Source organism: Schistocerca serialis, chromosome 11 (assembly GCF_023864345.2).
Source record: "Schistocerca serialis cubense isolate TAMUIC-IGC-003099 chromosome 11, iqSchSeri2.2, whole genome shotgun sequence".
NCBI lineage: Eukaryota > Metazoa > Arthropoda > Insecta > Orthoptera > Acrididae > Schistocerca > Schistocerca serialis.
Genome location: NC_064648.1, coordinates 65,659,694 through 65,682,831, shown reverse-complemented (window position 1 = coordinate 65,682,831; position 23,138 = coordinate 65,659,694). Strand labels below are relative to the sequence as shown.

Below are 23,138 nucleotides of genomic sequence, written 5' to 3'. Positions count from 1 at the left end.
CGTCTCCAGCCATCCTGATTTAGGTTTTCCGTGATTTCCCTAAATCGCTTCAGGCAAATGCCGGGATGGTTCCTTTGAAAGGGCACGGCCGATTTCCTTCCCAATCCTTACCTAACCCGAGCATGAGCTCCGTCTCTAATGACCTCGTTGTCGACGGGACGTTAAACTCTAACCACCACCACCACCACCACCACCCTCGTACATTGCTATTAGGCCTGGCTCTGTGGATACTGGAGTTGTGAATAGAAGTAAGAGGCATGTTCAGATCAATGCTTTTTGTTTTGAATGCTCCTCTTGAAATTTTTAGGATCTCACAAAATCGTTGTGCATTGACAGTCTCGTCCTGAGACAGAAATTTGACTGAAATGGTGCCTTTTGACCACAAAACACTGAGGCTATGTTTTTTTGTCTGAAATTGTGGTTTCAAATTTTTTGGCACATGGTGACTATCTTTTTGTCTCGAGCAAGTAACGAGCCACCCAAGTTTCATATCCAGTCTCAGAAAATGTTCTTCCAATTCGAGTCAGTCGAGAAACTCGTGGGTGCTATTCACCCAATTTTTCTCGTGCTGCTCCGTCGAAATTTCGGGACCAATCTCGCACACAGATTCCCAGTATCACTGTGATTCTGTGAGTATTGCGTCTAAGGGAGTTCTGAGGAGTTGTGGAAACTAGATTTTTATACATTTTAGAAGCAGTGTATTTGAAAAAAATCACAGAGTATTGTTGATTCACTTATAGGCTATTTTTCCATATAACCACCATCCTGTTGAATGCATGTGGTGAGCCGTGACACAACCTTCTTTATACCCTCGTAGAAGAACTCTCCTGCCTGCTTCTGCCCCCACTTCAGAACATCTTTCTCCACTTTGTCACTGGCCACTGGCTGAAAATTTAATTCCACTTTTGTGTGACTTCAGGGAGGTGAAGAGATGTAGTTGTAGATGCGAAATCAGGGGAATGTGGCGGGGGGGTTCAGACATCCCAACCAAGTGAGTCAAACAACACCTCATTAGGTAGTGCGAGAACTTAAGTTGTCGTGCAATGAGCACACTCCTCGTGTCAGCATTCCCCTCATTTTGTTTTGAATGCTCCTCTTGAAATTTTTAGGATCTCACAAAATCATTGTGCATTGACAGTCTCATCCTGAGACAGAAATTTGACTGAAATGGTGCCTTTTGACCACAAAACACTGAGGCTATGTTTTTTTTGTCTGAAATTGTGGTTTCAAATTTTTTGGCACATGGTGACTATCTTTTTGTCTCGAGCAAGTAACGAGCCACCCAAGTTTCATATTCAGTCTCAGAAAATGTTCTTCCAATTCGAGTCAGTCGAGAAACTCGTGGGTGCTATTCACCCAATTTTTCTCGTGCTGCTCCGTTGAAATTTCGGGACCAATCTCGCACACAGATTCCCAGTATCGCTGTGATTCTGTGAGTATTGCGTCTAAGGGGTTCTGAGGAGTTGTGGAAACATTGCAGAAATTTTGCCCTGTCATTTGGCAGTCTTCATGAACTGTTTCCTCAATTATTTGTGAAAACTCATTAGTGAAACTGGGAAGTCTTCCACTCTCTTTGTCACAAACATTTGTTGTGTCCACAAACTCCCTAAACCACTTAAACACACTAGCTCTGTTCATAATACCTTCAATGTAAACTGTTTACAGTCTGAAAAAAATTAAGTGGTTTTCATTCTTTCTGGGAGTAGGAAACAGATTACAGCATGTGGAGAGATTTATTACTGCCTTCTTTCGCGCATCTGGACATTACGATGTGAGTTCGTGTAGTATCGTGTTACTGTGATGCTCACTCTGGTCAGGAGATCCCCCTCTACAACACAGTGTTGACTACCGTTAAAAAAGCCCAATATGGTCACAGTACATTTACTTTCTGCCTCCTCTATATAAGTGTCATTAGAAACAGTTCATACGAGGTATTTTTATCATCTCGACAGGTTACAGCCGTGTTACACATCGCACGCACATTTGAGCTCTGCATTGCCAGAAACATTTCAGGGTGACCTGGTACGCGAGCTGAAGGCTTCGGGCGCCCCGGAGCTCGACGTGAAGAAGGCGGTGGCGGAGCTGAAGGCGCGCAAGAAGGTGCTGGAGGACCGCGAGCTGGCACTGTCGGCGCCGGCGGCCGGCGAGGGCGGCGCCACGTTCGACCGCGCGCGCATGGAGGACCTGCTCAAGAGGCGCTTCTTCCTCGACCAGTCGTTCGCCATCTACGGCGGTAAGTCCAGTTCGTGAGCACTGTGTGAGGCGTGTTAAAGTATCGAACCTCCGTCTTTCCCGTGGAGACTTTATTAGGTGGAGATGTGCGGCAGATTTGTGTGCAGTTGTGAACTTCTCCGTGCCGGCAGAGAGTGTCTGCAGCTGGCAGAGAGACTCTAGTTGATTGTCAGATCCCAGCAAGTTGTAAAAAACGCAACAAATTGAGCAGCAATAATGCATCGAATCCGAGGTAGAAAATTACACAATAAAAACAGTGGTGTCAGTCATTTGACCACAGCTTTATCCGTTCTCAAATTGTGTCACTTTTGTACAGGGCGAGGCAAATGCCGGTGATGACACGGAGTGTTACGTCACGTGCTCAGTGTGATATCTGGAAAATCATGAGGGATCGATATCTGCTTCACCTGTTCCTCAGAGTTTAAGTGAGGCGTGTACCAGAGCACGAGCATTGACGATCTAGTCAGTGTGTACGTAGTTACAATCTGATCACTGCATACATAATTACTTTCACACATCCTGACAGACACCCGTGTCTGGACATCTGTCAGTTTGGAGACACCGAGCCCTATTCCTCTTTGGAGCAGTCCTCTTGTCGATGCTCGTGATTTGCACAGTGCTCCTGCCATTGTTGGAAAAACTTCAGTAATCCATCCTTCGGTCGGTAATCAGCCAGGGTGACAGATTCTGCACAATGTCTTCTCCCAACTCCAATTGCATTCCTTTCAGGTGCACTTTCAGCTCGGGGAAATTGTAAAAATTCACGTAGGGCCACTTTGGTGAGGGAGGGAGGGTTACTAGCCACAGAAATGTTTTGTTAAGCAAGTGAAGTTTGAATCATAAGTACAGAATGGGCAGAGAGGGAAAACGTTAGCAAGATTTGACAGGCTATTGGGGACGGTCTCCTCGGCAACTCTGGGATAAAGGACTGGTACGACTGCCTCAGAGATGTCTGCACACCGGTGGACAGCGAACCACGTTCGGCCGTACCCCGAGTGAGCAGAAATAACTGTGCCGTCGAGCGAGTGTAGATGTCGGGCGGGTAAGCGTCAAATTGGTGCCTTCTGTTTTGACTGACAATTTGTTTGTGAGGCGAGGGTCTGCAGAATTTGTATCGAAACTGCTGACGGTGGATCGGAAGTGACATTGCGGGAATCGCACACTGTGTGCGGGACAGTGCAAACAGTAACCTCGACTTGCCGAGCGTCGTGATCGCGGGCAGTGGAACCTCAGTTTGTAGGTACGACCTGGGAACTGAGACGCAAAGTAGAAGCACCAGACCTACCCGATGACAAAAAACGTGCTTCAAGTCCGTAGCGCTATCAAAGTCATGTCGGCCATTCTCTCCGGCACTAGTGGGTTGGGAAGTCGAGAGTATACACCACGAGGCCGAACTGTCAGGGAGGAATCCTACTGGCACGTTCTCTGCTGACTTCCTGGTGCTGTGTGTTTCAAATGACTGGATGTGTGGGCAGCAGAAACTTGCCCGCCCCATCTCAATAACACGCCTGCCCATTCTGCACGTGTGACTCGTACTTCACTGGCTTAACACAACATTTGTGTGCTTAGTCACACTACCTGCTCCCGCGTCCACCTGCCCTTTTGTGTTCTTTTGCAATTTCACGACCTGAAAATGCCCCTGAAGGAAACACATTTTGAGTCAGGAAAAGACATTGTACAGAATCTCTCATCCTGGCTGATCACCCAAGCGAAAGACGCATTACAGAAGTTTTATCGGCAATGGCAGGAGCACTGGGAGAAGTGTGAGCATTACTGAGAGGACTACTTTGAAAGGTATTAAGGGTTCTGTACCTCCAATTAAGAAATGTCCAGACGTGTCTGTCTGTGGTGACGTCTCATTGTTAGCTGCCGATGCTGTGGTGTCGAAGGTGAGTGACCGTAGGAGGATACGAGGTGACTTACACAAAATTTCTAGTTGGTGTGATGAGTGGCAGCTAGCTCTAAATGTGGATGTGGATGAGTAGGAAAAACAAACCCGTAATGTTCGGATACAGTATTAGTAGTGACTTGCGTGATGCAGTCCCATCATTTAAATATCTGGGGGTAACGTTGCAAAGTGATATGAAATGGAATGAGCGAGTGAGGACAATGGTAGGGAAGGTCAGTGGTCAACTTCAGTTTATTGGGAGAATTTTAGGAAAGAGTGGTGCACCTGTAAAGGAGACCGTATATAGGAGACTGGTATGACCTATTCTCAAGTACTGCTCTATTGCTTGGGATCCGTACCAGGTCAGATTGAAGGAAGACATTGAAGCAATTCAGAGGTAGGCTACTAGAGCTGTTACCGGTAGGTTTGAACAGAATGTAAGTGTTACAGAGATGCTTTGGAAACTCAAATGGGAATCCCTGGAGGGAAGGTGGCATTCATTTCGAGGAACACTTTTGAGAAAATTTAGAGAACCGGCATTTGAAGCTAACTGTCAAACAGTTCTACTGCTTTCGACATACATTGCGTGTAAGGACTAAGACAACAATATATGAGAAATTAGGACTCGTACAGAGCTGTACAAACAGCCATTTTTTCCCTATTTGCGAGGGGAACAGGAAAGGAAATCATTAGTAACGGTACAGGATACATTCTGCCATGTGCTAAAGGGGATTGCACAGTGTCTGTGTTGATTTAGATGTTGATGTGAAAATAATTACATTAATTATGTATGCAGTGCTCTAAAACCTTGCACACGTTAGTGACCAGATTGTTGATTCTTGTGCTTACCTTCTGGTTCATGTCTTGCTTAAACTCTGAGGAATGCGTGAAGCGGATAACACCACCTTGCTACATGCTGGACAGCACATTGAACCCATGCCATTATCCTTTGTGTCATCACCAGCATTTGCATCTCCTGTACAAAAGTGATATAATTGGAAAATGGATAAAGCTGTGTTCAAATGACAGATGCTATCGTTTTTATTGTGTACTTCTCTACCTTTATGGTATGTTGCATGATCCTGTTTCAGTTTAAAAGTTAAGAACGGTACCAAAGATAGCTTCCAGAATGGCTGCCATGTTGGCAAAAGAGCATCACAGGTCTTCTCCTTCTCCCATCTCAACTACCTGATTCTAAATTTCTGTTTATCCACCTGTTTTTTTTTTTCCTCTGAGGCCTATTCATAGATTAACTTCCAACTGGCTATAAAAATAAAAAGTAGCTAAAAATCAAATGATGGTAAATCCGGGATGGAATTAACAAGCACGCACACATGTGCATGTGTTTGTGTGTTCGTGTGTGTGTGTGTGTGTGTGTGTGTGTGTGTGTGTGTGTGTGTGTACTGCTGACAAAGGCCTTAATGGCCGAAAGCTATGAGTGTGTGAATCTTTTTATCACGACTCAGCATCTCCGCTATATGGTGAGTAGCAACTTTCCTTCTCTGGTATTGTTAAAAAGTAGGTAAAAATTTCATGTACGATCTGTACTTGGATAGGAGAGGTTGAAAATACTGCTTCAGTTGTAAGGGTTTGTTGTCCAGTACTTAAACCACAACCGATTTAGGGCCATTACATGCCAACCATCAGGTGTGATAATTTTGTGCTCTGACTCCGAATGCTGTGATGGAGAGTATGTGACACGGTGTACCATCAGTGAGTGCAGAGCATGGTAGATAGCACAAAAGAGGAAGTAAACCAGATAGTTAAAATTGCTGCCATCTGTTGAACAATGCGGTACCACATAGCCTGGCTGTTCACAATTTGAATTAGTGATTTACATGCAGAAGGAAGAAAAACACTACAAAATGTTGCATGAAAAGCATTGAGAATCATTGAGTGATGAAGAAACAGACTGAACACAGGCGGAACAGAACTGCTGTAGTACAACCCCTAACTGGAAACTGGCAACTTAAAGCTTACGTATAAACCGTAGAATACAGTGAAACTTCTTTCCACTTTCCGTGAGCGGCAAGCAAATTTTTAATTTAGTGGGAAAGCATATGGCAATGTGGAATAACGTGCAATAGTCATGAGTTGAAAGAATGTACATCTGTGCCACTCCTATTAAAAATCATCTTGTTACCAAGCAAAATGGAAGGTAGCTGTACCTCAAAATCCACTCTGCCAGGAACTCCTGTACCATTCAATAGCTAGCAGGATTAGCAATAAAGGGACAACCTGCCTATTCGAATCTGTCTCGGCTCAGCTCCAGTTCACCACTGGCAATGGAGGGTGAAGCGTTGACAATGCCAGCCACTTGTGCTGGCGAAACGTCGGTAAAATCATCAGACAAATTTCAGCTGAAGAACCCGAGACAGAAGCCAATCGGCAGTTTGTCAACAAGTGGCCACGAAAGCCTTAACAATTTTGTAATGAAGGGACACACTAAAGGTAGGAGCAGTTCAAAAAGCTGCTAACTAAAAGCCAGCAACTCAACGTGGCTTATGTCTATATCTACATCATACTCCGTAAGCCACCTAGTGGTGTGTGGCGGAGGATACTTTTGGTACCATTGTCCAGCACTCTTCCACTCGCAAATAGTGCATGGGAAGAATGATTGTCGGTAAGCCACTGTATTTGCTCTAATATCTTGATTTTTCTCCTTGTGGTCAATATGCGAGGGGGAAGTGACATATTGTCCGACTCCTCCTGAAAAGTGCTGTCCCGAAATTTCAATAGTAAATCTCTCTGCGATGCACAACACCTCTCTTGTAACTTCTGCCAGTGCAGTTTGTTTAGCATCTCCATTACGCTCTCTCGCCAGCTAAACGATCCGATGATGAAATGCGTCGCTCTTCGTTGGATCTTCTCTATCAGTCCTACCTGATACAGATCTCAGGTAGATGAACGATACTCAAGAATTGGGCGAACAACTGCCTTGTAAGTCACTTCTTTCGTGGATGAGTTACATTTCCTCAAGATTCTTCCAACGAATGTGAGTCTGGCATCTGCTTTTGCCACTATCTGCTTTATACGCTCATTCCACTTAAGGTCACTCTGGGTAGTTACGCCCAGTGCTGTTTTTCTGGGGGAACGCTGGGGGATGCGTACCCCTAAACGTTTTCATCGACAAAGTAATTTTTTTACAATGTTGAGAACTGGGAAGAGTGCCAAAGATTTATTTCGCGGACGTAAATTTTTTATTTCATTTTTTCTTGTTGTTAATTGCGATACGAACGATACCAGTGCAGTTTTTGGTGGGAAAAGCGATGTCATTGACATGCTATTAATGTAAGTTACACTGTAGTTTTATAGTTAAATAAATTTTCAGCTGTATTAAAAGTTGGATCAGGCACAGGATACCACCCATCATCTGTGGCATTTCGGGAGCCAAACAAGGTTACAAAAGATTTTTGTAGTGTAGTTTCTATTGTTGTTGATGATAGGTGTGAATGGTTTTTGTTGTATTGTGTCTTTTAGTGGTGTTTTATAGGTTAAAATATGTCTTCGGTAATATTTCCTTGCATTGCTTCGTATGTCGGAGGATTGATTGGACACACCTGTTTCATTTGAGGTGTATTATAGGTCAATTGAAGTGTACGATACCATTTTCTTTTATTGTTCAGGGGTTGGTGGGAATCACATGCTTCATTTGAGGTGATATAAACTGAAGTGTTCGATACCACATTCCCTTGTATGTTTGGGTGTCTCTGGGTATTGCCTGCTTCCTTTGAGCTGAAAGTCAACTGAACAGTCCGATTCCACTCCCCCCCCCCCCCCCCCCCTCCCCCGATTCGAAATGTTGATTATATCATGGCTAAAAGCAGATGTGTGGTATACCATGCTTCAGTTATAAGTAATTTTTGCTGCATTATATCCAATGTCGGAGTACCCTCAAACTTTTTTTTAGAAAAAAAAGCACTGGTTACGCCTAGATATTTTATGACCGATGCTGTCTCCAGCTGTTTGTCATCAATAGTGTAGCTGTACAGTACTGGATTTCTATTCCTTCATATGGGCAATATGTAAGATAAGATGGGAGACAAATTTTACATTGTGAATGACAGGCATATTGTATTTTCTTGAGGATACAGAAAATGACACACAATAATATGCTGTAGTTGTAGGCTAAAAAATTAAAAATGTACAAACTTCTTTTAAAAGTGGACATTTTACAGCTATGCAAAATAGAAACTGGCTGGATCTTGAAGTCCTTACAATAGGAATACAACTGAAATGGTATTTTCAACCTCTACTACAGTGCTCAGTTGTGGATGTTCCTCCGGCAGGATTGTTTGCTATACTGGGATGTTGGCCTTTCTTCTCCATTAGTTGCCATCCAGATTCAAACATTTGTCATACTCTGACACCAGCTTCTTCATCAAAAAAAGTAATGCGTTGTGCCTCAGCCACTTGTTGACAGCATCCTTGAACACATTATCTGTCATGAAGTGCTGAGTAGCCATCAAGGCCTCATCTTGGGTAACAGATGTAAGTCACTTGGTGCCAAATCTGCAATATATGGAGGACGTTCAGTCTCACAGCCAATAAGCCTTCATTTTTCTTCATTTGTTTCGCAGTACGGGGTCGCTCGTAGTTGTGAAGGACAGCAATCCCTTCAGTAATCATCCTACACTTCTTTTTCTTCTTTTATTTGTTTATTTTTTGCATTCAAAGTTTCATAAAAATCCCACAGTAAACTTGTGATGTTACAGTATCATCACGCTTTACTGTCATGAAATCTCTTGTCAATATTCCTTTGTGATCATAAAACACTGCAACCATTATTTTGCAGTTTTACATTGTCTGCTTACGTGTTTGGGGCTTATTGAAAGAATGGGCGTGCATGCTATATTTGGACTATTACTTAATTTCAAAGTTCAATTCTTGTACACGCAGTTATGTCAGTTGCACGAGTTTGTCAGTGACATGGGTGCCTTTTCGGACCACTTTCATTGCCCACATATGTGCAATTTTTTCACGACACCGTCACTCGTTATCCCGTCACTTTACAAATGACACAATTGACAACAAATCTCAACCACATTGACTCCAGTTTGTAGGATGTGAATGACAGAATGAACCTCGCAGCAGGTGGGATACGGGAGAGCACCGACCGTATCAGTCACTCGCCGCTTATACGCTGACGGGCACAACAGATACCTGACTGACATATTGTGACCTGTAAAGTCTGCTATTTCTTCCACACAACTGCCACACCAGTCTACTGTGGTAGTAGAACACAACAAAAGGTAAACTGAGGTTTTAAACTTGGCATTTAAGAAACCATTCGCGCATGAGGATCACACGAACGTACTGTTGACACCACGGACTCCCTTATGGAGGACGTGGTAATAGGGATCCCTGGTGTCGAGAAGCGACTGAAAGAATTGTAAACAAATGTCACCGAGTCTGAATCAATTGCTAATTCAGTTCTACAGTGGGTACTCTGGGACATTGGACTCTTACTCAGCTTACATTTATCGAAAAAATCTCGCCCAATGCAAAGTTTCAAGTGACTGGGAAAAAGTGCAGGTGACTCCTGTTTATAAGAAGGGTGATAGAACGGACCTGCAAATCACAGGCCAATATCGCTAACATCAGTTTGCTGCAGAATTCTCGAATGTATTCTGAGTTTGAATGTAATATATTTTCTCGAGACAGAACAGCTTCTGTCAACAAATCGACACAGATTTAGCAAGCGTCACTTGTGCAAAACTAAGTGTGTACTTTTCTCACATGATATCCTGTGAACTGCAGATGAAGGGCAATAGGCAGATTCTATATTCCTAGATTTCTGTATAGTGTTAGATGTGGTGCTACAGTGCAGACTACACACGAAGGTCTGAACATAGGGATTGGGTTCCCAGGTATGAGAGTGGGTCAAGACGTCTTAAGTAATATAACCCATACCTTGACCTCATTGGTGAGTCTTCATCAGAGATGAGGGTATCATCAGGAGTGCCCAGGAAAAAATGTGGCGTGACCAGTTGTAATCTTTGTATATACAGGGTGTTTCGTAATTCCAATTCATGTTACAAACTTCTAGAATGTGTAGGGGGTCTTAGTTAATCAATTTTTACATAGGAACCCGTGTCCAGAAATGTCGTCCAGTGACACTAGAGGGCTTCAAAGTTATAGGCACAGGTGCCTATAAATGTATGTATGTACAGGTTGATTCTGTGATGATATAAATTTTCAACTCCCCTGCAGGTCTAGGGGGTTAGAATAGACCCGAGGTATTCCTGCCTGTCGTAAGAGGTGACTAAAAGGAGTCTCACAGGTTTCGGCTTTTATGTGATGGTCCTCTGTAGGATTTGACCTCCATTTTTCAAAATTTTCTCGAAGAGCGAGCCAGTTGGGGAAGGGCACCTTATCTGGTGCATTGTGTCCACCGTGCATCGAGATCTTTAGTCCAATTTCTCGTCGTCGCATTGCAGTCCCACCCGTTCTCCATCTCTCGGGCGAAGACACCTTCCCGGGTGCATTTTCCACCGTGCGCTATGCAGTATCACTTTCTGTGCCGACGACGACCGTGGACTTCTTTGCACCTGATATTCAGCACGGTAGCCAGTCCTTTGTGGTGAGGCTGCCATGTACCCTGTCGGTTGTAGCCCCCCGACAGCAGAGGGATCGCTCTGCTGATGCCTGCACCATTGACTCCCCACGTATGCCGAGGAGTAGATGCCCGTCACCCTGGGACATCGGGACTCCCGGCAATGGCGATCTGTTAGGTGGCCTTTCCTGCTGCTGGGTGGCACCCGTTGGGAGGGCCCCTGGTCGGAGTAGTGACATCGGAGCGGATGATATGCCGTGAAGCGTAGTACGTCATGCCTTGCTGGTGGTCCGCCGCCAGCAGTCTCTAAGCCGGCAAAGTCTAACTTCAGTGCTAAGAAATATGACCCCAAGTCGTTCCCCTCCCTGGCCGCACCATGGGAGGTATGCCAGGCTAAGGATGGCAGTGAAGCTTATTCACCCCGGTACCTCGTATGTACGAGAATTGATGGGGAATCTTTCATGTCCGTGAAGCCTCAGTTTTTTGTGGAGCATTTGGAGGACAGGTTTGGGGAAGTGGAGGGCTTGTCCAAAATGTACTCTGGGTGAGTTTTGATAAAATACAGCATCTTCTGCCCAGTCATGAGCATTACTCACTTGTGGCAAGTTGGAGGATGTTTCTGTTTCCATCACACCTCATAAGAGCTTAAATATGGTCCAGGGTATTATATTCCACAGGGACTTTCTTTTGCAGTCTGACGACGAGCTGCGCACCAATTTAGAGCGTCGAGGTGTTCATTTTATCCGGCGCGTCCATCGGGGTCCGAGGGATAACCACGTTCCCACCGGTGCCTTCATCTTGGCCTTCGAGGGTGACACGTTGCCCGAGTAGGTCAAGGTGGCTGTCTACCGCTGTGACGTCAAGCCGTATATCCCTCCCCTGATGTGGTGCTTTAAGTGCTGAAAGTTCAGCCGTATGTCTTCCTGCTGTACTTCCAGCCCCACCCGTCGAGATTGTGGACATCCGTCCCACCCCGATACTCCATCTGCCCCGCCTCCCCTCTGTGTCAACTGAGGAGAAAATCATTCACCTTGCTCGCCAGACTGCAGGATTTTACAGAAAGAGAGGAAAATCGTGTAATAAAAGACCCTGGACCGACTGACCTACACTGAGGCTAAGAGGAAATTTGAGCACCTATATGCCGACCTCCTCATATGCCGCCGCTACGAGAACAGTTGTCGCCCCATCAGTTCTTTGAATTCCTGTCACCTCTCAGAAACGGGAGACTACACCTGCCCTCTTGATGGTGGAGGGCACTTCCCTCCCTGTTGCTCCCGCACCACCTACTTGGGGAGCAACACCCCCCACAACCACCCGGGATGTCCGTCCCCACTTCTAAGCCAGAGAAGCGTAAGTCGTCTTTGGCTTCTCTTGCTAGGAAGGAATCCCTCGGGTCACTTCCTTCCCAGGTCGCTTCCAGTGGGCAAGATGACGCCCGCCAGTGGCTGAAGAGCCCAAAAGCAATTGGTCGTAGGGCTTCACGCTCGTCCTCAGTCCCGGAGACTGATTCGGTGAAGTCATCCCAGCCAGGGAAACCCAAGGAACAGTGCGAGAAATTGAAAAAGAAGACGCCCAAGAATGAGGAACACCACTGCTACCTGCGAGCTGTGCATCTGAGGATGAGGTGGAGATTGTGGCGTCCGCCGAGGACCCGAATCTCGCCGGACCCTCAGACACGATGGATATAGACTGCTCGAGCAAAAAGCCAGTGGCAGCAGGTGACCCTGAGGCGTAAACTGCCTCGTCGAATGTTCGACGTCTTCCCAGTATCACGATGACGTTATCTTCCAGTGGAATTGCAGTGGTTTTTTCCACCACCTGGCTGAGCTACGGCAACTGTTAAGCTTTACAGCTGCTTTCTGCATTGTCCTCCAGGAAACCTGGTCCCTGGTTGCACTGATTGATCAAGTCCCTAAACCTTTCCTACTTCTGGCAGATTTTAACGCCCATAACCCCTTGTGGGGTGGCACTGTGCTTACTGGCCGAGGCAGAGATGCGTAAACTACTGTCTCAGTTCGACCTCTGCCTCTTAAATACTGGGGCGCCAAACATTTCAGTGTGACTCGAGGTAGTTACTTGGCCATTGACTTATCAATTTGCAGCCCAGGCCTTCACCCATCTATCCACTGGAGAGCACATGACGATCTGTGTGGTAGTGACCACTTCCCCATCTTCCTGTCACTGCCCCCAGAATCAGGCACACGGACGCCTGTCCAGATGGGCTTTAAACAAGGTGTACTGGGAAACTTTCACCTCTGATGTCACTGTCGAATCTCCCCCACACGGTAACATCTATGTAGTGGTCGAGTAGGTGACTACCACAATTGCGAGATCCCTCGCTCTTTACGGTGCCTGCGGTCCCTCGGTGGTCTCGCCGGAAGTGACAGGGCATCCGCAAGCTGTGCATCGACACCCTACCCTAGAGCATCTGATAGTCTTTAAGCGGCTCTGTGGCCGTGTACTCCAGCTGATAAAGTGACAGAAACAGGAGTGTTGGGAGAGGTACGTGTTGACCATTAGGTGCCATACGTCACCTTCCCAAGTCTGGACAAAGATCAGACTTATTTTTAGGTACCAGACCCCAATAGGTGTCCCTGACGTTACCATAAATTGCGTGCTATGTACAGACACAAATGCCATTGCCTAGCACTTTGCCGAGCACTGTGGTCGAGCCTCTGCATCGAACTACCCCTCACCCTTTCGCACCCTCAAACGGCTCACGGAAGGGAAAGTCCTCTCGTTCACTACACGCCACAGTGAACCCTGTAACGCCCCATTTACGGAGTGAGAGCTCCTCAGTGCAGTTTCACATTGCCCTGACACAGCTTCTGGGCCGGATCGGATCCACAGTCAGATGATTAAACATCTCTCGTCTGACTACAAGCGACGGCTCCTCGTCATCTTCAACCGGATCCGGTGCGATGTCGTCTTTCTGTCACAGTGGCGGGAGGGCACCGTCGTTATGGTTCTCAAACCTGGCAAAAATCCGCTTTATGTGGATAGCTTTCAGCCCGTCAGGCTCACCGATGTTCTTTGTGAGCTGCTGGAACGTATGGTGTGTCAGCGGTTGGGTCGGATCCTGGAGTCACGTTGCCTACTGGCTCCGTGTCAGGGCGGCTTCCGCCAGGGGCACTCTACCACTGATAATCTCGTGTCCCTCGAGTCTGCCATCCGAACAGCTTTTTCAGGCACCGACACTTTGTTGCCTTCCTTTTTGATCTATGCAAAGCGTATGACACCACCTGGCGACATCGTACCCTTGCCACATTATACAGGTGTGGTCCCCGAGTCCCGCTCCCGATTTTCATCCAGAATTTCCTGTCGCTCCGTGCTTTCCGTGTCCAAGTTGATGCCCCCCACAGTCCCAGTCCGTCCCCCCCCCCCTCCCCCCCCGCTATATCCAGGAGAATGGGGTCCTGCAGGGCTCTGTTGTATTGAGTGTATCACTATTTTTAGTGGCCATTAACGGTCTAGCAGCAGCTGTAGAGCCATCCGTCTCACCCTCTCTTTATGCAGATGACTTCTGCATTTCGTACTGCTCCACCAGCACTGGTGCTACAGGGACCCATCCACGAGGCGCAGTCGTGGGCTCTCGCCCATGACTTCCAGTTTTCGACCACTAAGTTGTGTGTCGTGCACTTCTGTTGGCGTCGTACCGTTCATTCGGAACCAGAACTTTACCTTCGTGACAATCCACTCACTGTAGTGGAGACCTATTGTTTCTTAGGACCGGTTTCCGACGCCCGATTGACTTGCCTACCTCTCCTTCGTCAGCTCGAGTGGAAGTGCTGGCGGCGCCTCAATGCCTTCCGCTGCCTGAGCAACACCGACTGGGGTGCAGATCGCTCTACTCTGCTGCAGCACTACAGAGCCCTTGTCCGATCCCGCCTTGACTGTGGGAGTCTGGTTTACGGTTCAGTGGCACCCTCAGCATACGTTTACTCGACCCAGTGCACCACTGTGGTGTTCTTCTAATGACGGGAGCTTTTAGGATGTCCAGTGACCAGTGTCCTGGTGGAGGCCAGAGTCCCTCCATTGCAGATCCGACGTGCACAACTGCTCGCCAGCTACATTGCACACATTCGTAGTTTTCCTGAGCATCTGAATTACCGTCTCCTCGCTCCACCCACACATCAGCGGCCCCGGTCAGGGCTAACGGTTGCGATTTGCGTACGATCCCTTCTGTCTGAACTGGAGTCCTACCCTTTACCACCTCCCATCCAGGTCCGTCCGTACACCTCCACAGTGTACACCTATGCCGCAGATTCGTCTGGACATCTCGCACGACCCTAAGGACTCAGTTACTCCTGCCGCTCTCCGCTGTCAGTTCCTCTCGATTCTTGGCGTGTTCTGGGGCACCGAAGGGGTTTTCACCGACAGCTCGATGCCTGACGGTCGTGTCGGCTTCGCTTACATCCACAGAGGCCATTTTGAACAGCATTCCTTGCCCGACGGCTGCAGTGTATTCACCGCAGAGCCGGTGGCCGTCTCTCGTGCACTTCAGTATATCCGTTCGTGCCCCGGGGAATCGTTTCTTCTGTGTACTGACTCCTCGAGCAGCCTACAAGTTATCGACCGGTACTACCCCCGCCGTCCTGTAGTGGCACCTATCCGGGAGTCCATCTACACCCTGGGCTGGTCCCGTCATTCGGTGGTGTTTGTGTGAAGCCCGGGACGCGTCGGCATCCCAGGCGACGAACTTGCCGACAGGCTGGCCAAACGGGCTAAGCGGAAACCGCTTCTGGAAATGGGCATCTCTGAACCTCACCTGTGTTCTGACTTACACCGTAGGGATTCTCAGCTTTGGGAGATGGAATGACACAAGAGTACACACAGTAAACTTCGTGTCATTAAGGAGACTACGAATGTGTGGAAGTCTTCTGTGCAGGCCTCTCACGGGGAATCGGTTGTCCTCTACCACTCCGCACTCGCCACGCTCGGGCGACCCACGATTACCTTTTGCGCCGTGCAGACCTGCCTGAGTGTCGGTGCGGTGCCCAGTTGACAGTGGCCCGTACTCTGGTGCACTGTCCCACTTTGACTGCCTGGCGGCGAAATCTCGGGTTACCGGTCTCGTTGCCACTAATTTTATCTGCCGACACCTCAGGAACTGATTTAGTTTTACATTTTATTTGTGAGGGTGGGTTTTATTATTTGATCTAAGTTTTAGTGCCTGTTCTTTGTCCTTCTGTGTCCTCCACCCCAGTGCTTTTAGGGTGGAGGTTTTAATATGTTACAGAGTGGCTGGTTTTCCTTTTCTATTCTCACGGTCAGTCAGCCGTCGTAATCTGCTTTGTTGTTTTAATCTCTTCATTCTGTTTCTTGCGTTTCTGTGGTTGTCTTGTCCCTTTTTGTCCATTTACGTGTTGCCCTTCATCATTCTTGTGATTTTTCCTTTCATTCCGTTTTGAGTCGTCAGTCTCGTTCATTTTATTCTCACCCTTGTGGCATTGTTTTATTCGAAGCAATGGACTGGTGACCTCGCAATTTGGTCCCTTTCCCCCTCTTTTAATCCGACCGACGAACCACACAAACTTTAAAGGGTGATGGAGAACGATAAATGTATAAATTTGAGATAAGGGTCCCTCTGCCAGAAACGAATGAGTCAAAAGTTACAAGCAAAAACTGTTCTGATACTTCCACAGCGGAACACGTGTACCGGTACTGTTGTTTCTAAGACTGTAGGGCAGGCAACTTTCAGAGGTGCTAGTATGACCGAGAAAAGAAAAATTCTAGTAAAAATTGACTCTAAAATTCATACCTGAGGAACTATGAGCGCTTGTTAATCTTTGCTAGTGTGAAGCTCATCCCTGTATTGGGTAAGTGCTCACAGCACCTAAGTTATGCATTTTGGAGCCCAAGTTTACTGCACATTTTTTCTTGTTTTGCTCCATACTGCCGCCCAGTATTCTTAGTGACAACAGTACCAGTACACGTGTTCCACTGTCGGAGCTATCAGAATCATGTAACTTTGGACTCTTTCATTTCTGAACCGGGAGCCTTTACCTCAGATTGATACATTTATCTGTCTCCATCATCCTTGGACGATTGTATCATCATAAATTTACAGGTGCCAGCACCTATGACTTTGATGGTCTGTGTTTAGTCATTGGATGACATTTCCAGACTCGGGTTCCTACTTAAAAATTCATCTACGAAGTGCTCTCTACAACCTCTACAAATGTGTAACGTGAACTGTGAAGCACCCTGTACATAAACGATCCGTCAGACAGGGAGAGCAAATGCCTGCAGCTGTCCGCTGGTGAGCCTGTACTGTACGGTCGAGGGTTGTCGTCGAGTCACTGTAGGAGGATCCGAGAAACTTCCTTGTTGGTGTGATGAAAGGCAGCTTGCTCAAATGTGGGGAAAATGTAAGCCCTGTAAGTTTAGAATACTGTGTTAGTAGAGTGCTGCTTGACGGTGTCGCATCAATTAAATATCTGGATGTAATGTTGAAAAGCTATACCAAATGAAACAAGCACTTAAAGATGGTAGCAGGGAAGGTGAATGGTCATCCTTGGTTTATTGGGAGAATTTTAGGGAAGTGTAGCTCAGCTGTAAAGGAGACTGTGTGTAGAACATTAGTGTGACCCATTCCTGACTATTACTCTAGTGTTTGGGATCTTCCCCCCTCCCCCCAACAGATCGGATTAACCCTCACAGCACCAGGTAGAGTGTTGTGGGGAGGGGGGAGATCTTGTTTCCACTTTCTCTAAATATTTTGATCTATTTTGGTACTTTATATTGTAAAATCATTTTGTAACTGTTTTTAATTTTTAGTAGAACTTGACAAAAAAAAATTGTCTTATCGGTGAACTGATTTTTTGCATCAAATTTGTATATTCATAATTTCAGATTCATGTACCTTCTTGCACATCTGTATAACTTTAAAAAGTATGCCGTGCATGAAAATCAGTGATACTTAACGAAATTTGTATTTTTTCAAGTTATTTGTAGTGCTCATAAAGTACCCCTCCGCTCAATGTAAACATCACAGAAAATGCGTTGGTATTGCTAAGATTGCGCTAAAAGATATTTTCGGGTTTTGTACCCTACATATACATTATTATCTACTTAAAAGTATGTTGCTGATAGAAGTTAAACAGATTTAATAATTTTTTTTAGTTTTTTGATGGTGGGCACAAAGTACTCTGCCCCCCCCTCCCCCTTTCCCCTTGGTATTATATGTTATGAAAAATGTTTTGTTATTGGTAGTGTTAATGGAAAACATTGAAACACTTAAGACACATGCTGTTAGATTTGTTACTGGTATGTCTGGTCAACACACAGGTATTTCGGAGATACTTTGTGAACTCGAAACGTGTGGAGGGAAGATGACATCCTTTTTGCAAAGAGCTGTTGAGACCGTTCAAAGAATTGGCATTTTTGGGTGACGGCAGAGAGATTCTGCAGCTGCTGATGTACATTTTGCGTAAGAACTACGAAGATACGAGAAATTAGGGCTTGTACAGCAGTATATAGACAGTCATTTTTCTCTTGCTCTGTTTGTGAGTAACAGGAAAGGAAATAACTTAATAGTGGTACGAGGTACCCTCAACCGTGCACTCAGATGGTGGCATGTGGCGTACATATGTAGATTTAGGAGCTAGAAGCATTCCTTTATTTTAAGTAGCTAGTCAGAGGTTAATTTATGCCCTCATTGAAGAACAGTGCCACATCTGTGGACAACGCTATAGCAATGAGTGTGTTGTTTTAAATTGTGGGCATCCACAGCCGAGCTTCCCCACTCTGAAAGAAACAATCCGTACTGGCTGTAGAAACTTTTTATTAAAAGTTGCGACTGGTTTGTGCCACTAAAAGATGCATCCTCAATTGATAACGTTTCTTTTTACGAAAGCTATCTCTCTTATAGCCACTAGCTTTCATTCGTGTCATATTGTAAACAAATAGTACGCTAAAAGCGGTAGTCCTTATGTAAAATGGAGGGAGCTGGAAAGTGGTAGAGTTGCAGAAGGATTAACTTATGATTGGAGGAAGTAAATGTCAGAATGAACGTTGCAACTGGTGACATGTATGATGTTCATTACAATTGCTTGTCACTTACACACTCTCGAATGCATCAAAAAGCTGACTGACGCAAAATGACCTTCACCTTTTCCAATTGCGCATGTGTGTGGACTTACATGGAATTATTCAGAATAACTTCATCTTCTTAGGCTGACAGGTTTGTTTCCTGATGGAACGTTTGTGGTAAGTGAAAATGTACTTGAGGTATGAGGTGTGAAAGCTGCCAGTTCCATACATCGGAAAGGTGTGACAGTGATTGTGTGTCTCCACTTGCTGTGGATTGCTCGCTTATGCTTTGGAGTCGCAGCAGACTCAGAGAAAAAGAGGCTGGCAAAAATAAAAAGTTTTGATCTGCCAGGAAGTTTCATATCAGTGCACACTCCACTGCAGAGTGAAAATCTCATTCTGGAAACATCCCCCAGGCTGTGACTAAGCCGTGTCTCCACAATATTGTTTCTTTTAAGAGTGCTAGTTCTGCAAGGTTTGCAGGAGAGCTTCTGTAAAGTTTGGAAGGTAGGAGACGACGTACTGGCAGAAGTAAAGCTGTGAGGACGGGGCGTGAGCCGTGCTTGGGTAACTCAATTGGTAGAGCACTTGCCCGGGAAAGGCAAAGGTCCCGAGTTAGAGTCTCGGTCCGGCACACAGTTTTGATCTGCCAGGAAGTTTCACAAAGTATAGAAGATCAGATGTGAGAACTGTCACTTCTGATTTACCGATATATGTACAAACATGTCTCTCTCTCTCACTCTCTCTCTCACACACACACACACACACACACACACACACTCACACACACACTCACACGTGTGTCAACTTATTGAGAATTACTCATTACAGAAGAGCTATTCACTGCAAATTGTAACCATGGTTAAAATTTTATTATTAATACTGAAGAGTCATTTAGTATCTCGCATAGGTCTTGTTACACCCTACACATCGCAACCTGGTGAAAAAGTCCAGTGAGACAGTTTTGTGGCACTGCGTAACAGGACCACGTAAACAGTCAACTTCAACAATGGTGACCGGAAAATATTCAATAGGTAAACCAAACAGACATGCATCAGGACGACAGATCACACCTGAAGTATAACCATGCAGACCAAAGCTAAGCATGTAACACTTCATGTGCCTAGAAGCTACAAGTGTTTGTTTACTTTCAGTAGCCACTCGGAGGTTGATTTATGAATAGCCTTCATAAAAGAGTGCTTCCACACCTGCAGACAACCTGTAGGCACAGCTGCAGTACAAGGGATGCCGAGCTTGCCAAACCAGCAGGTTTTCTCTCAGTACATCTACATATACATCTATACTCTGCAAACCACTGTGAGGTGCATGGCAGAGGGTACGTCCCATTGTACCAATTATTAGGGTTTCTTCATGTTCTATTCACGTATGGAGAACAGGAACAATGACTGTTTCAATGTCTCTGTGTGTGTGTGGTAATTATTCTATCTTATCCTCATGATCTTTATGTGAGTAATACATAGGAGATTGTTGTGTGTTCCTAGAATCATCATTTAACCCTGTTTTTTGAAACTTTATTAATAGACTTTCCCAGGTTTGTTTAAACCCATTTTCAAGAGTCTTTTAGTTCAGTTACTTCAGTATCTCTGTGAAACTCCCCCACAAATCAAACAAATCTATGACCATTCATGCTGCCTTCTCTGTATATGATCAGCATCCCCTGTTAATCCTATTTTGTATGGGACGTGCACCCTTGAGCAATATTCTAGAAATGATCGCACAGATGGCTTGCGAGCATTCTCCTTTGCAGGTTGATAGCCCTTCTCTAGTATTCTACCAATAAACTGAAGTCTACCATGTGCTTTACCCGTGACTGAGCCAATGTGATCATTCTGTCCCACATCCCTGCAAGGTGTCACCCACAGGTATTTGTATGAGTAGGCCAATTCCAATGTTTTTTTGTTTTGTGAAATGCACAGTTTTACATTTGTGAACATTTAAATCAACTCAATTTGCATCACTTTGAAATATTATTGATATCTGACTAAATATTCATGCAACTTCTTTCAGATAATACTTCATTATAGGTAACTGCATCATCTGCAAAAATGCTTGGGTTACTATTAATATTGTCTGCAAGGCCATTAATATACAACGTGAACAGCAAGGATCCCAACACACTTCCCTGGGGCACACCTGAAGTTACTTCTACATCTGACGATGACTTTCCATCCTAGATAACTTGCTGCAACCTCTATCGAAAAGTCCTCAATCTAGTCACAAATTCCATTCGATACCCCCATACAATTGTACTTTTGACATTGAGTAGGTGTTGTACTGGGCCAAATGCTTTTCGGAAATGGAGAAATACTGCATAGTTGTAGTTGTTAATAAAAAAAATGGGAGAAGAGAGACCATGAAAAAGGGAAAGAAAGAAATAAATGCAGATCGGACTTTGTATTACAGAAAAGCTATCGGACTTCGTTATTCGGAAAAGCTATTGTTGGGGTGGTCCTTGTGGCGTTTTTGAGCAGAAGTTAAACCAATTTTCACTACAAAAGTTATTGAAAAGAAACAGAGAATAACAGAATGTAACTGACAGGGGGAAGTGGCATAGACGAGAGATCATCCTTTACCAGATTAACTTATCTTCTTTCGGGCGGCGTCCACGTCTTCAAAAATCTCCTTCATTTCAGCGTGAAAAAATCTGCTCCGAAATCTTGTAATAGTCCAGGGATCACAAATTTATACCAATTAAAATCATCTTGATACTGTATGCAATTTAATTCACTTTGCTACTTCCATCCACCGAATTTCTTAATAACTTCCACAATGTCTACACATTACAATCAGATCAAGATTAGCCATTAAGTTTTTACGTCAGCATCCGATCACGCCTGCCTTAAGCTACCGCTATCAAGAGACAAAACAAAAAACGGATAGAAAACAAAAAAAGTGTTACCATTTTAGTATTTTCTCTGCCGTCGAGCGCTCATACCGCTGCGACGGGATATTTTTTATCTGAGGGAACGAGTGTAGCGCGGCGAAGGGTCAACAGAAGCGTCCGATCTTACCCGTCGGCTTTGACCCGTGACGTAAGCGTGTTGTGGTGTGTGACGTCATTACGGCGCGGAGTTTGATTTGCGATTGTGGCGTGTTTGTAGATGTCTTGTTTTTGTTTGTCGTGCTCTCTGGTGGTGTGTTCATGGTTTTCATTTGTTTCGTTTGTTTCGTGTGGTGGGGTCAGTTTTCTGTTGCTCAGGTGTTGGATTTGAAGCGGAATTTCTATTAGTGAGTTAATGGTTAATTTAATGCTCATTGCTGTACGTCGGGTGAGTTTGTTATTGAGTGTATTTGGTTGTGGTTTTTTGTTCAGGAATGGATATGAAAGACCGCCTTAACAGTGTTCGGTTGAGGGCGATGATGGGGGAGACAGCTTTAGAGCTGATTAAATTTCTTCAGCTATTTGGCTTAATTGCCGAGGTCGTGAAGTGCGGTGTGTGCCGTGAACCTATGAAATTGGTTAAAGTTCCGGACTCTCGGACCAGGGACGGATACATGTGGTGTTGCCGGAAAGATGGCGTATGGCGTTCTGTAAGGCGTGGTACCTGGTTCGAGAAGTCTAGATTGGCCATGCGTGAGATTGTGCTTATTACGTATTATTTTTGTTATAGTTGCGGGCAGAGTTTTTGCGCGTTTGAGACTGGTGTGAGTGAGAGGACTGTTTTAGACTGGTATTCCTTTTGTCGTGAGGTGTGTTCCGAATTTATTAAGTACAGGGGTAAGTTGGGTGGGCATGGGGTGCTTGTGGAGGTGGATGAGTCGCAGTTTGGTAAAAGGAAGTATGGGAGGGGGAAGTCTGTGGCTGGTCTTTGGGTGTGGGGGGCTGTTGTTCAGGGGGGTGGGGGTACTGAATGTGTTTTTAGGGTTGTGGAGGGGAGGTCGAAGCCTGAATTAGTGGGGTTAATTGAGGAGTATGTAGAGCCGGGGTCCACAGTAGTTTCAGATGCGTTTTCTTCATATAGGGGGTTGGGTGAGAGGGGATTTAATCATTTAGTAGTGAACTACAGTCTAGAGTTTAAGAATTATGATACTGGGGCTTGCACTAACACAATTGAGGGGATGTGGGGAGCGGTTAAGTCAGTTCTTGGGAGGGGGAAGAGGCGCTCTTCCAACCTTCAGTCTCATTTAGATGAGTACTGTTGGCGGAAGAGTGTCCCAGAGGGCTATTGCATTCTTCGGGTTTTTTTAAGGGCTGTGGGTAAAATGTATAGACCGAAAGTGGTTAGTTAGGGTGGCCTGGGTAGGTGGGTGGGTGGTTTATTTTGTTGTACAGTGTTTGTGTGTTGTATTTTGGAGTTGTGGGGGAGGGGGTTGACGTTTGGGTAGGTTGGGTTTTAATTTTAGTTCAGTATTTTTTCGTTGGTGTGTGTGTGTGTGTGTGTGTGTGTGTGTGTGTGTGTGTGTGTG

At 45.5% G+C, this 23,138-nt stretch overlaps 1 protein-coding gene across 1 annotated transcript in view; it reads left to right on the top strand.

Moving 5' to 3' along the window:
- The window catches only part of LOC126427337 (glycine--tRNA ligase), a 145,243-nt gene that overhangs the window by 6,792 nt on the left and 115,313 nt on the right, over nucleotides 1-23,138 (top strand). The window contains exon 2 of the mRNA XM_050089664.1: nucleotides 2,014-2,233. Within this exon, the coding sequence (XP_049945621.1) occupies nucleotides 2,014-2,233 (220 nt within the window). The remainder of the gene's footprint in view (nucleotides 1-2,013; nucleotides 2,234-23,138) is intronic.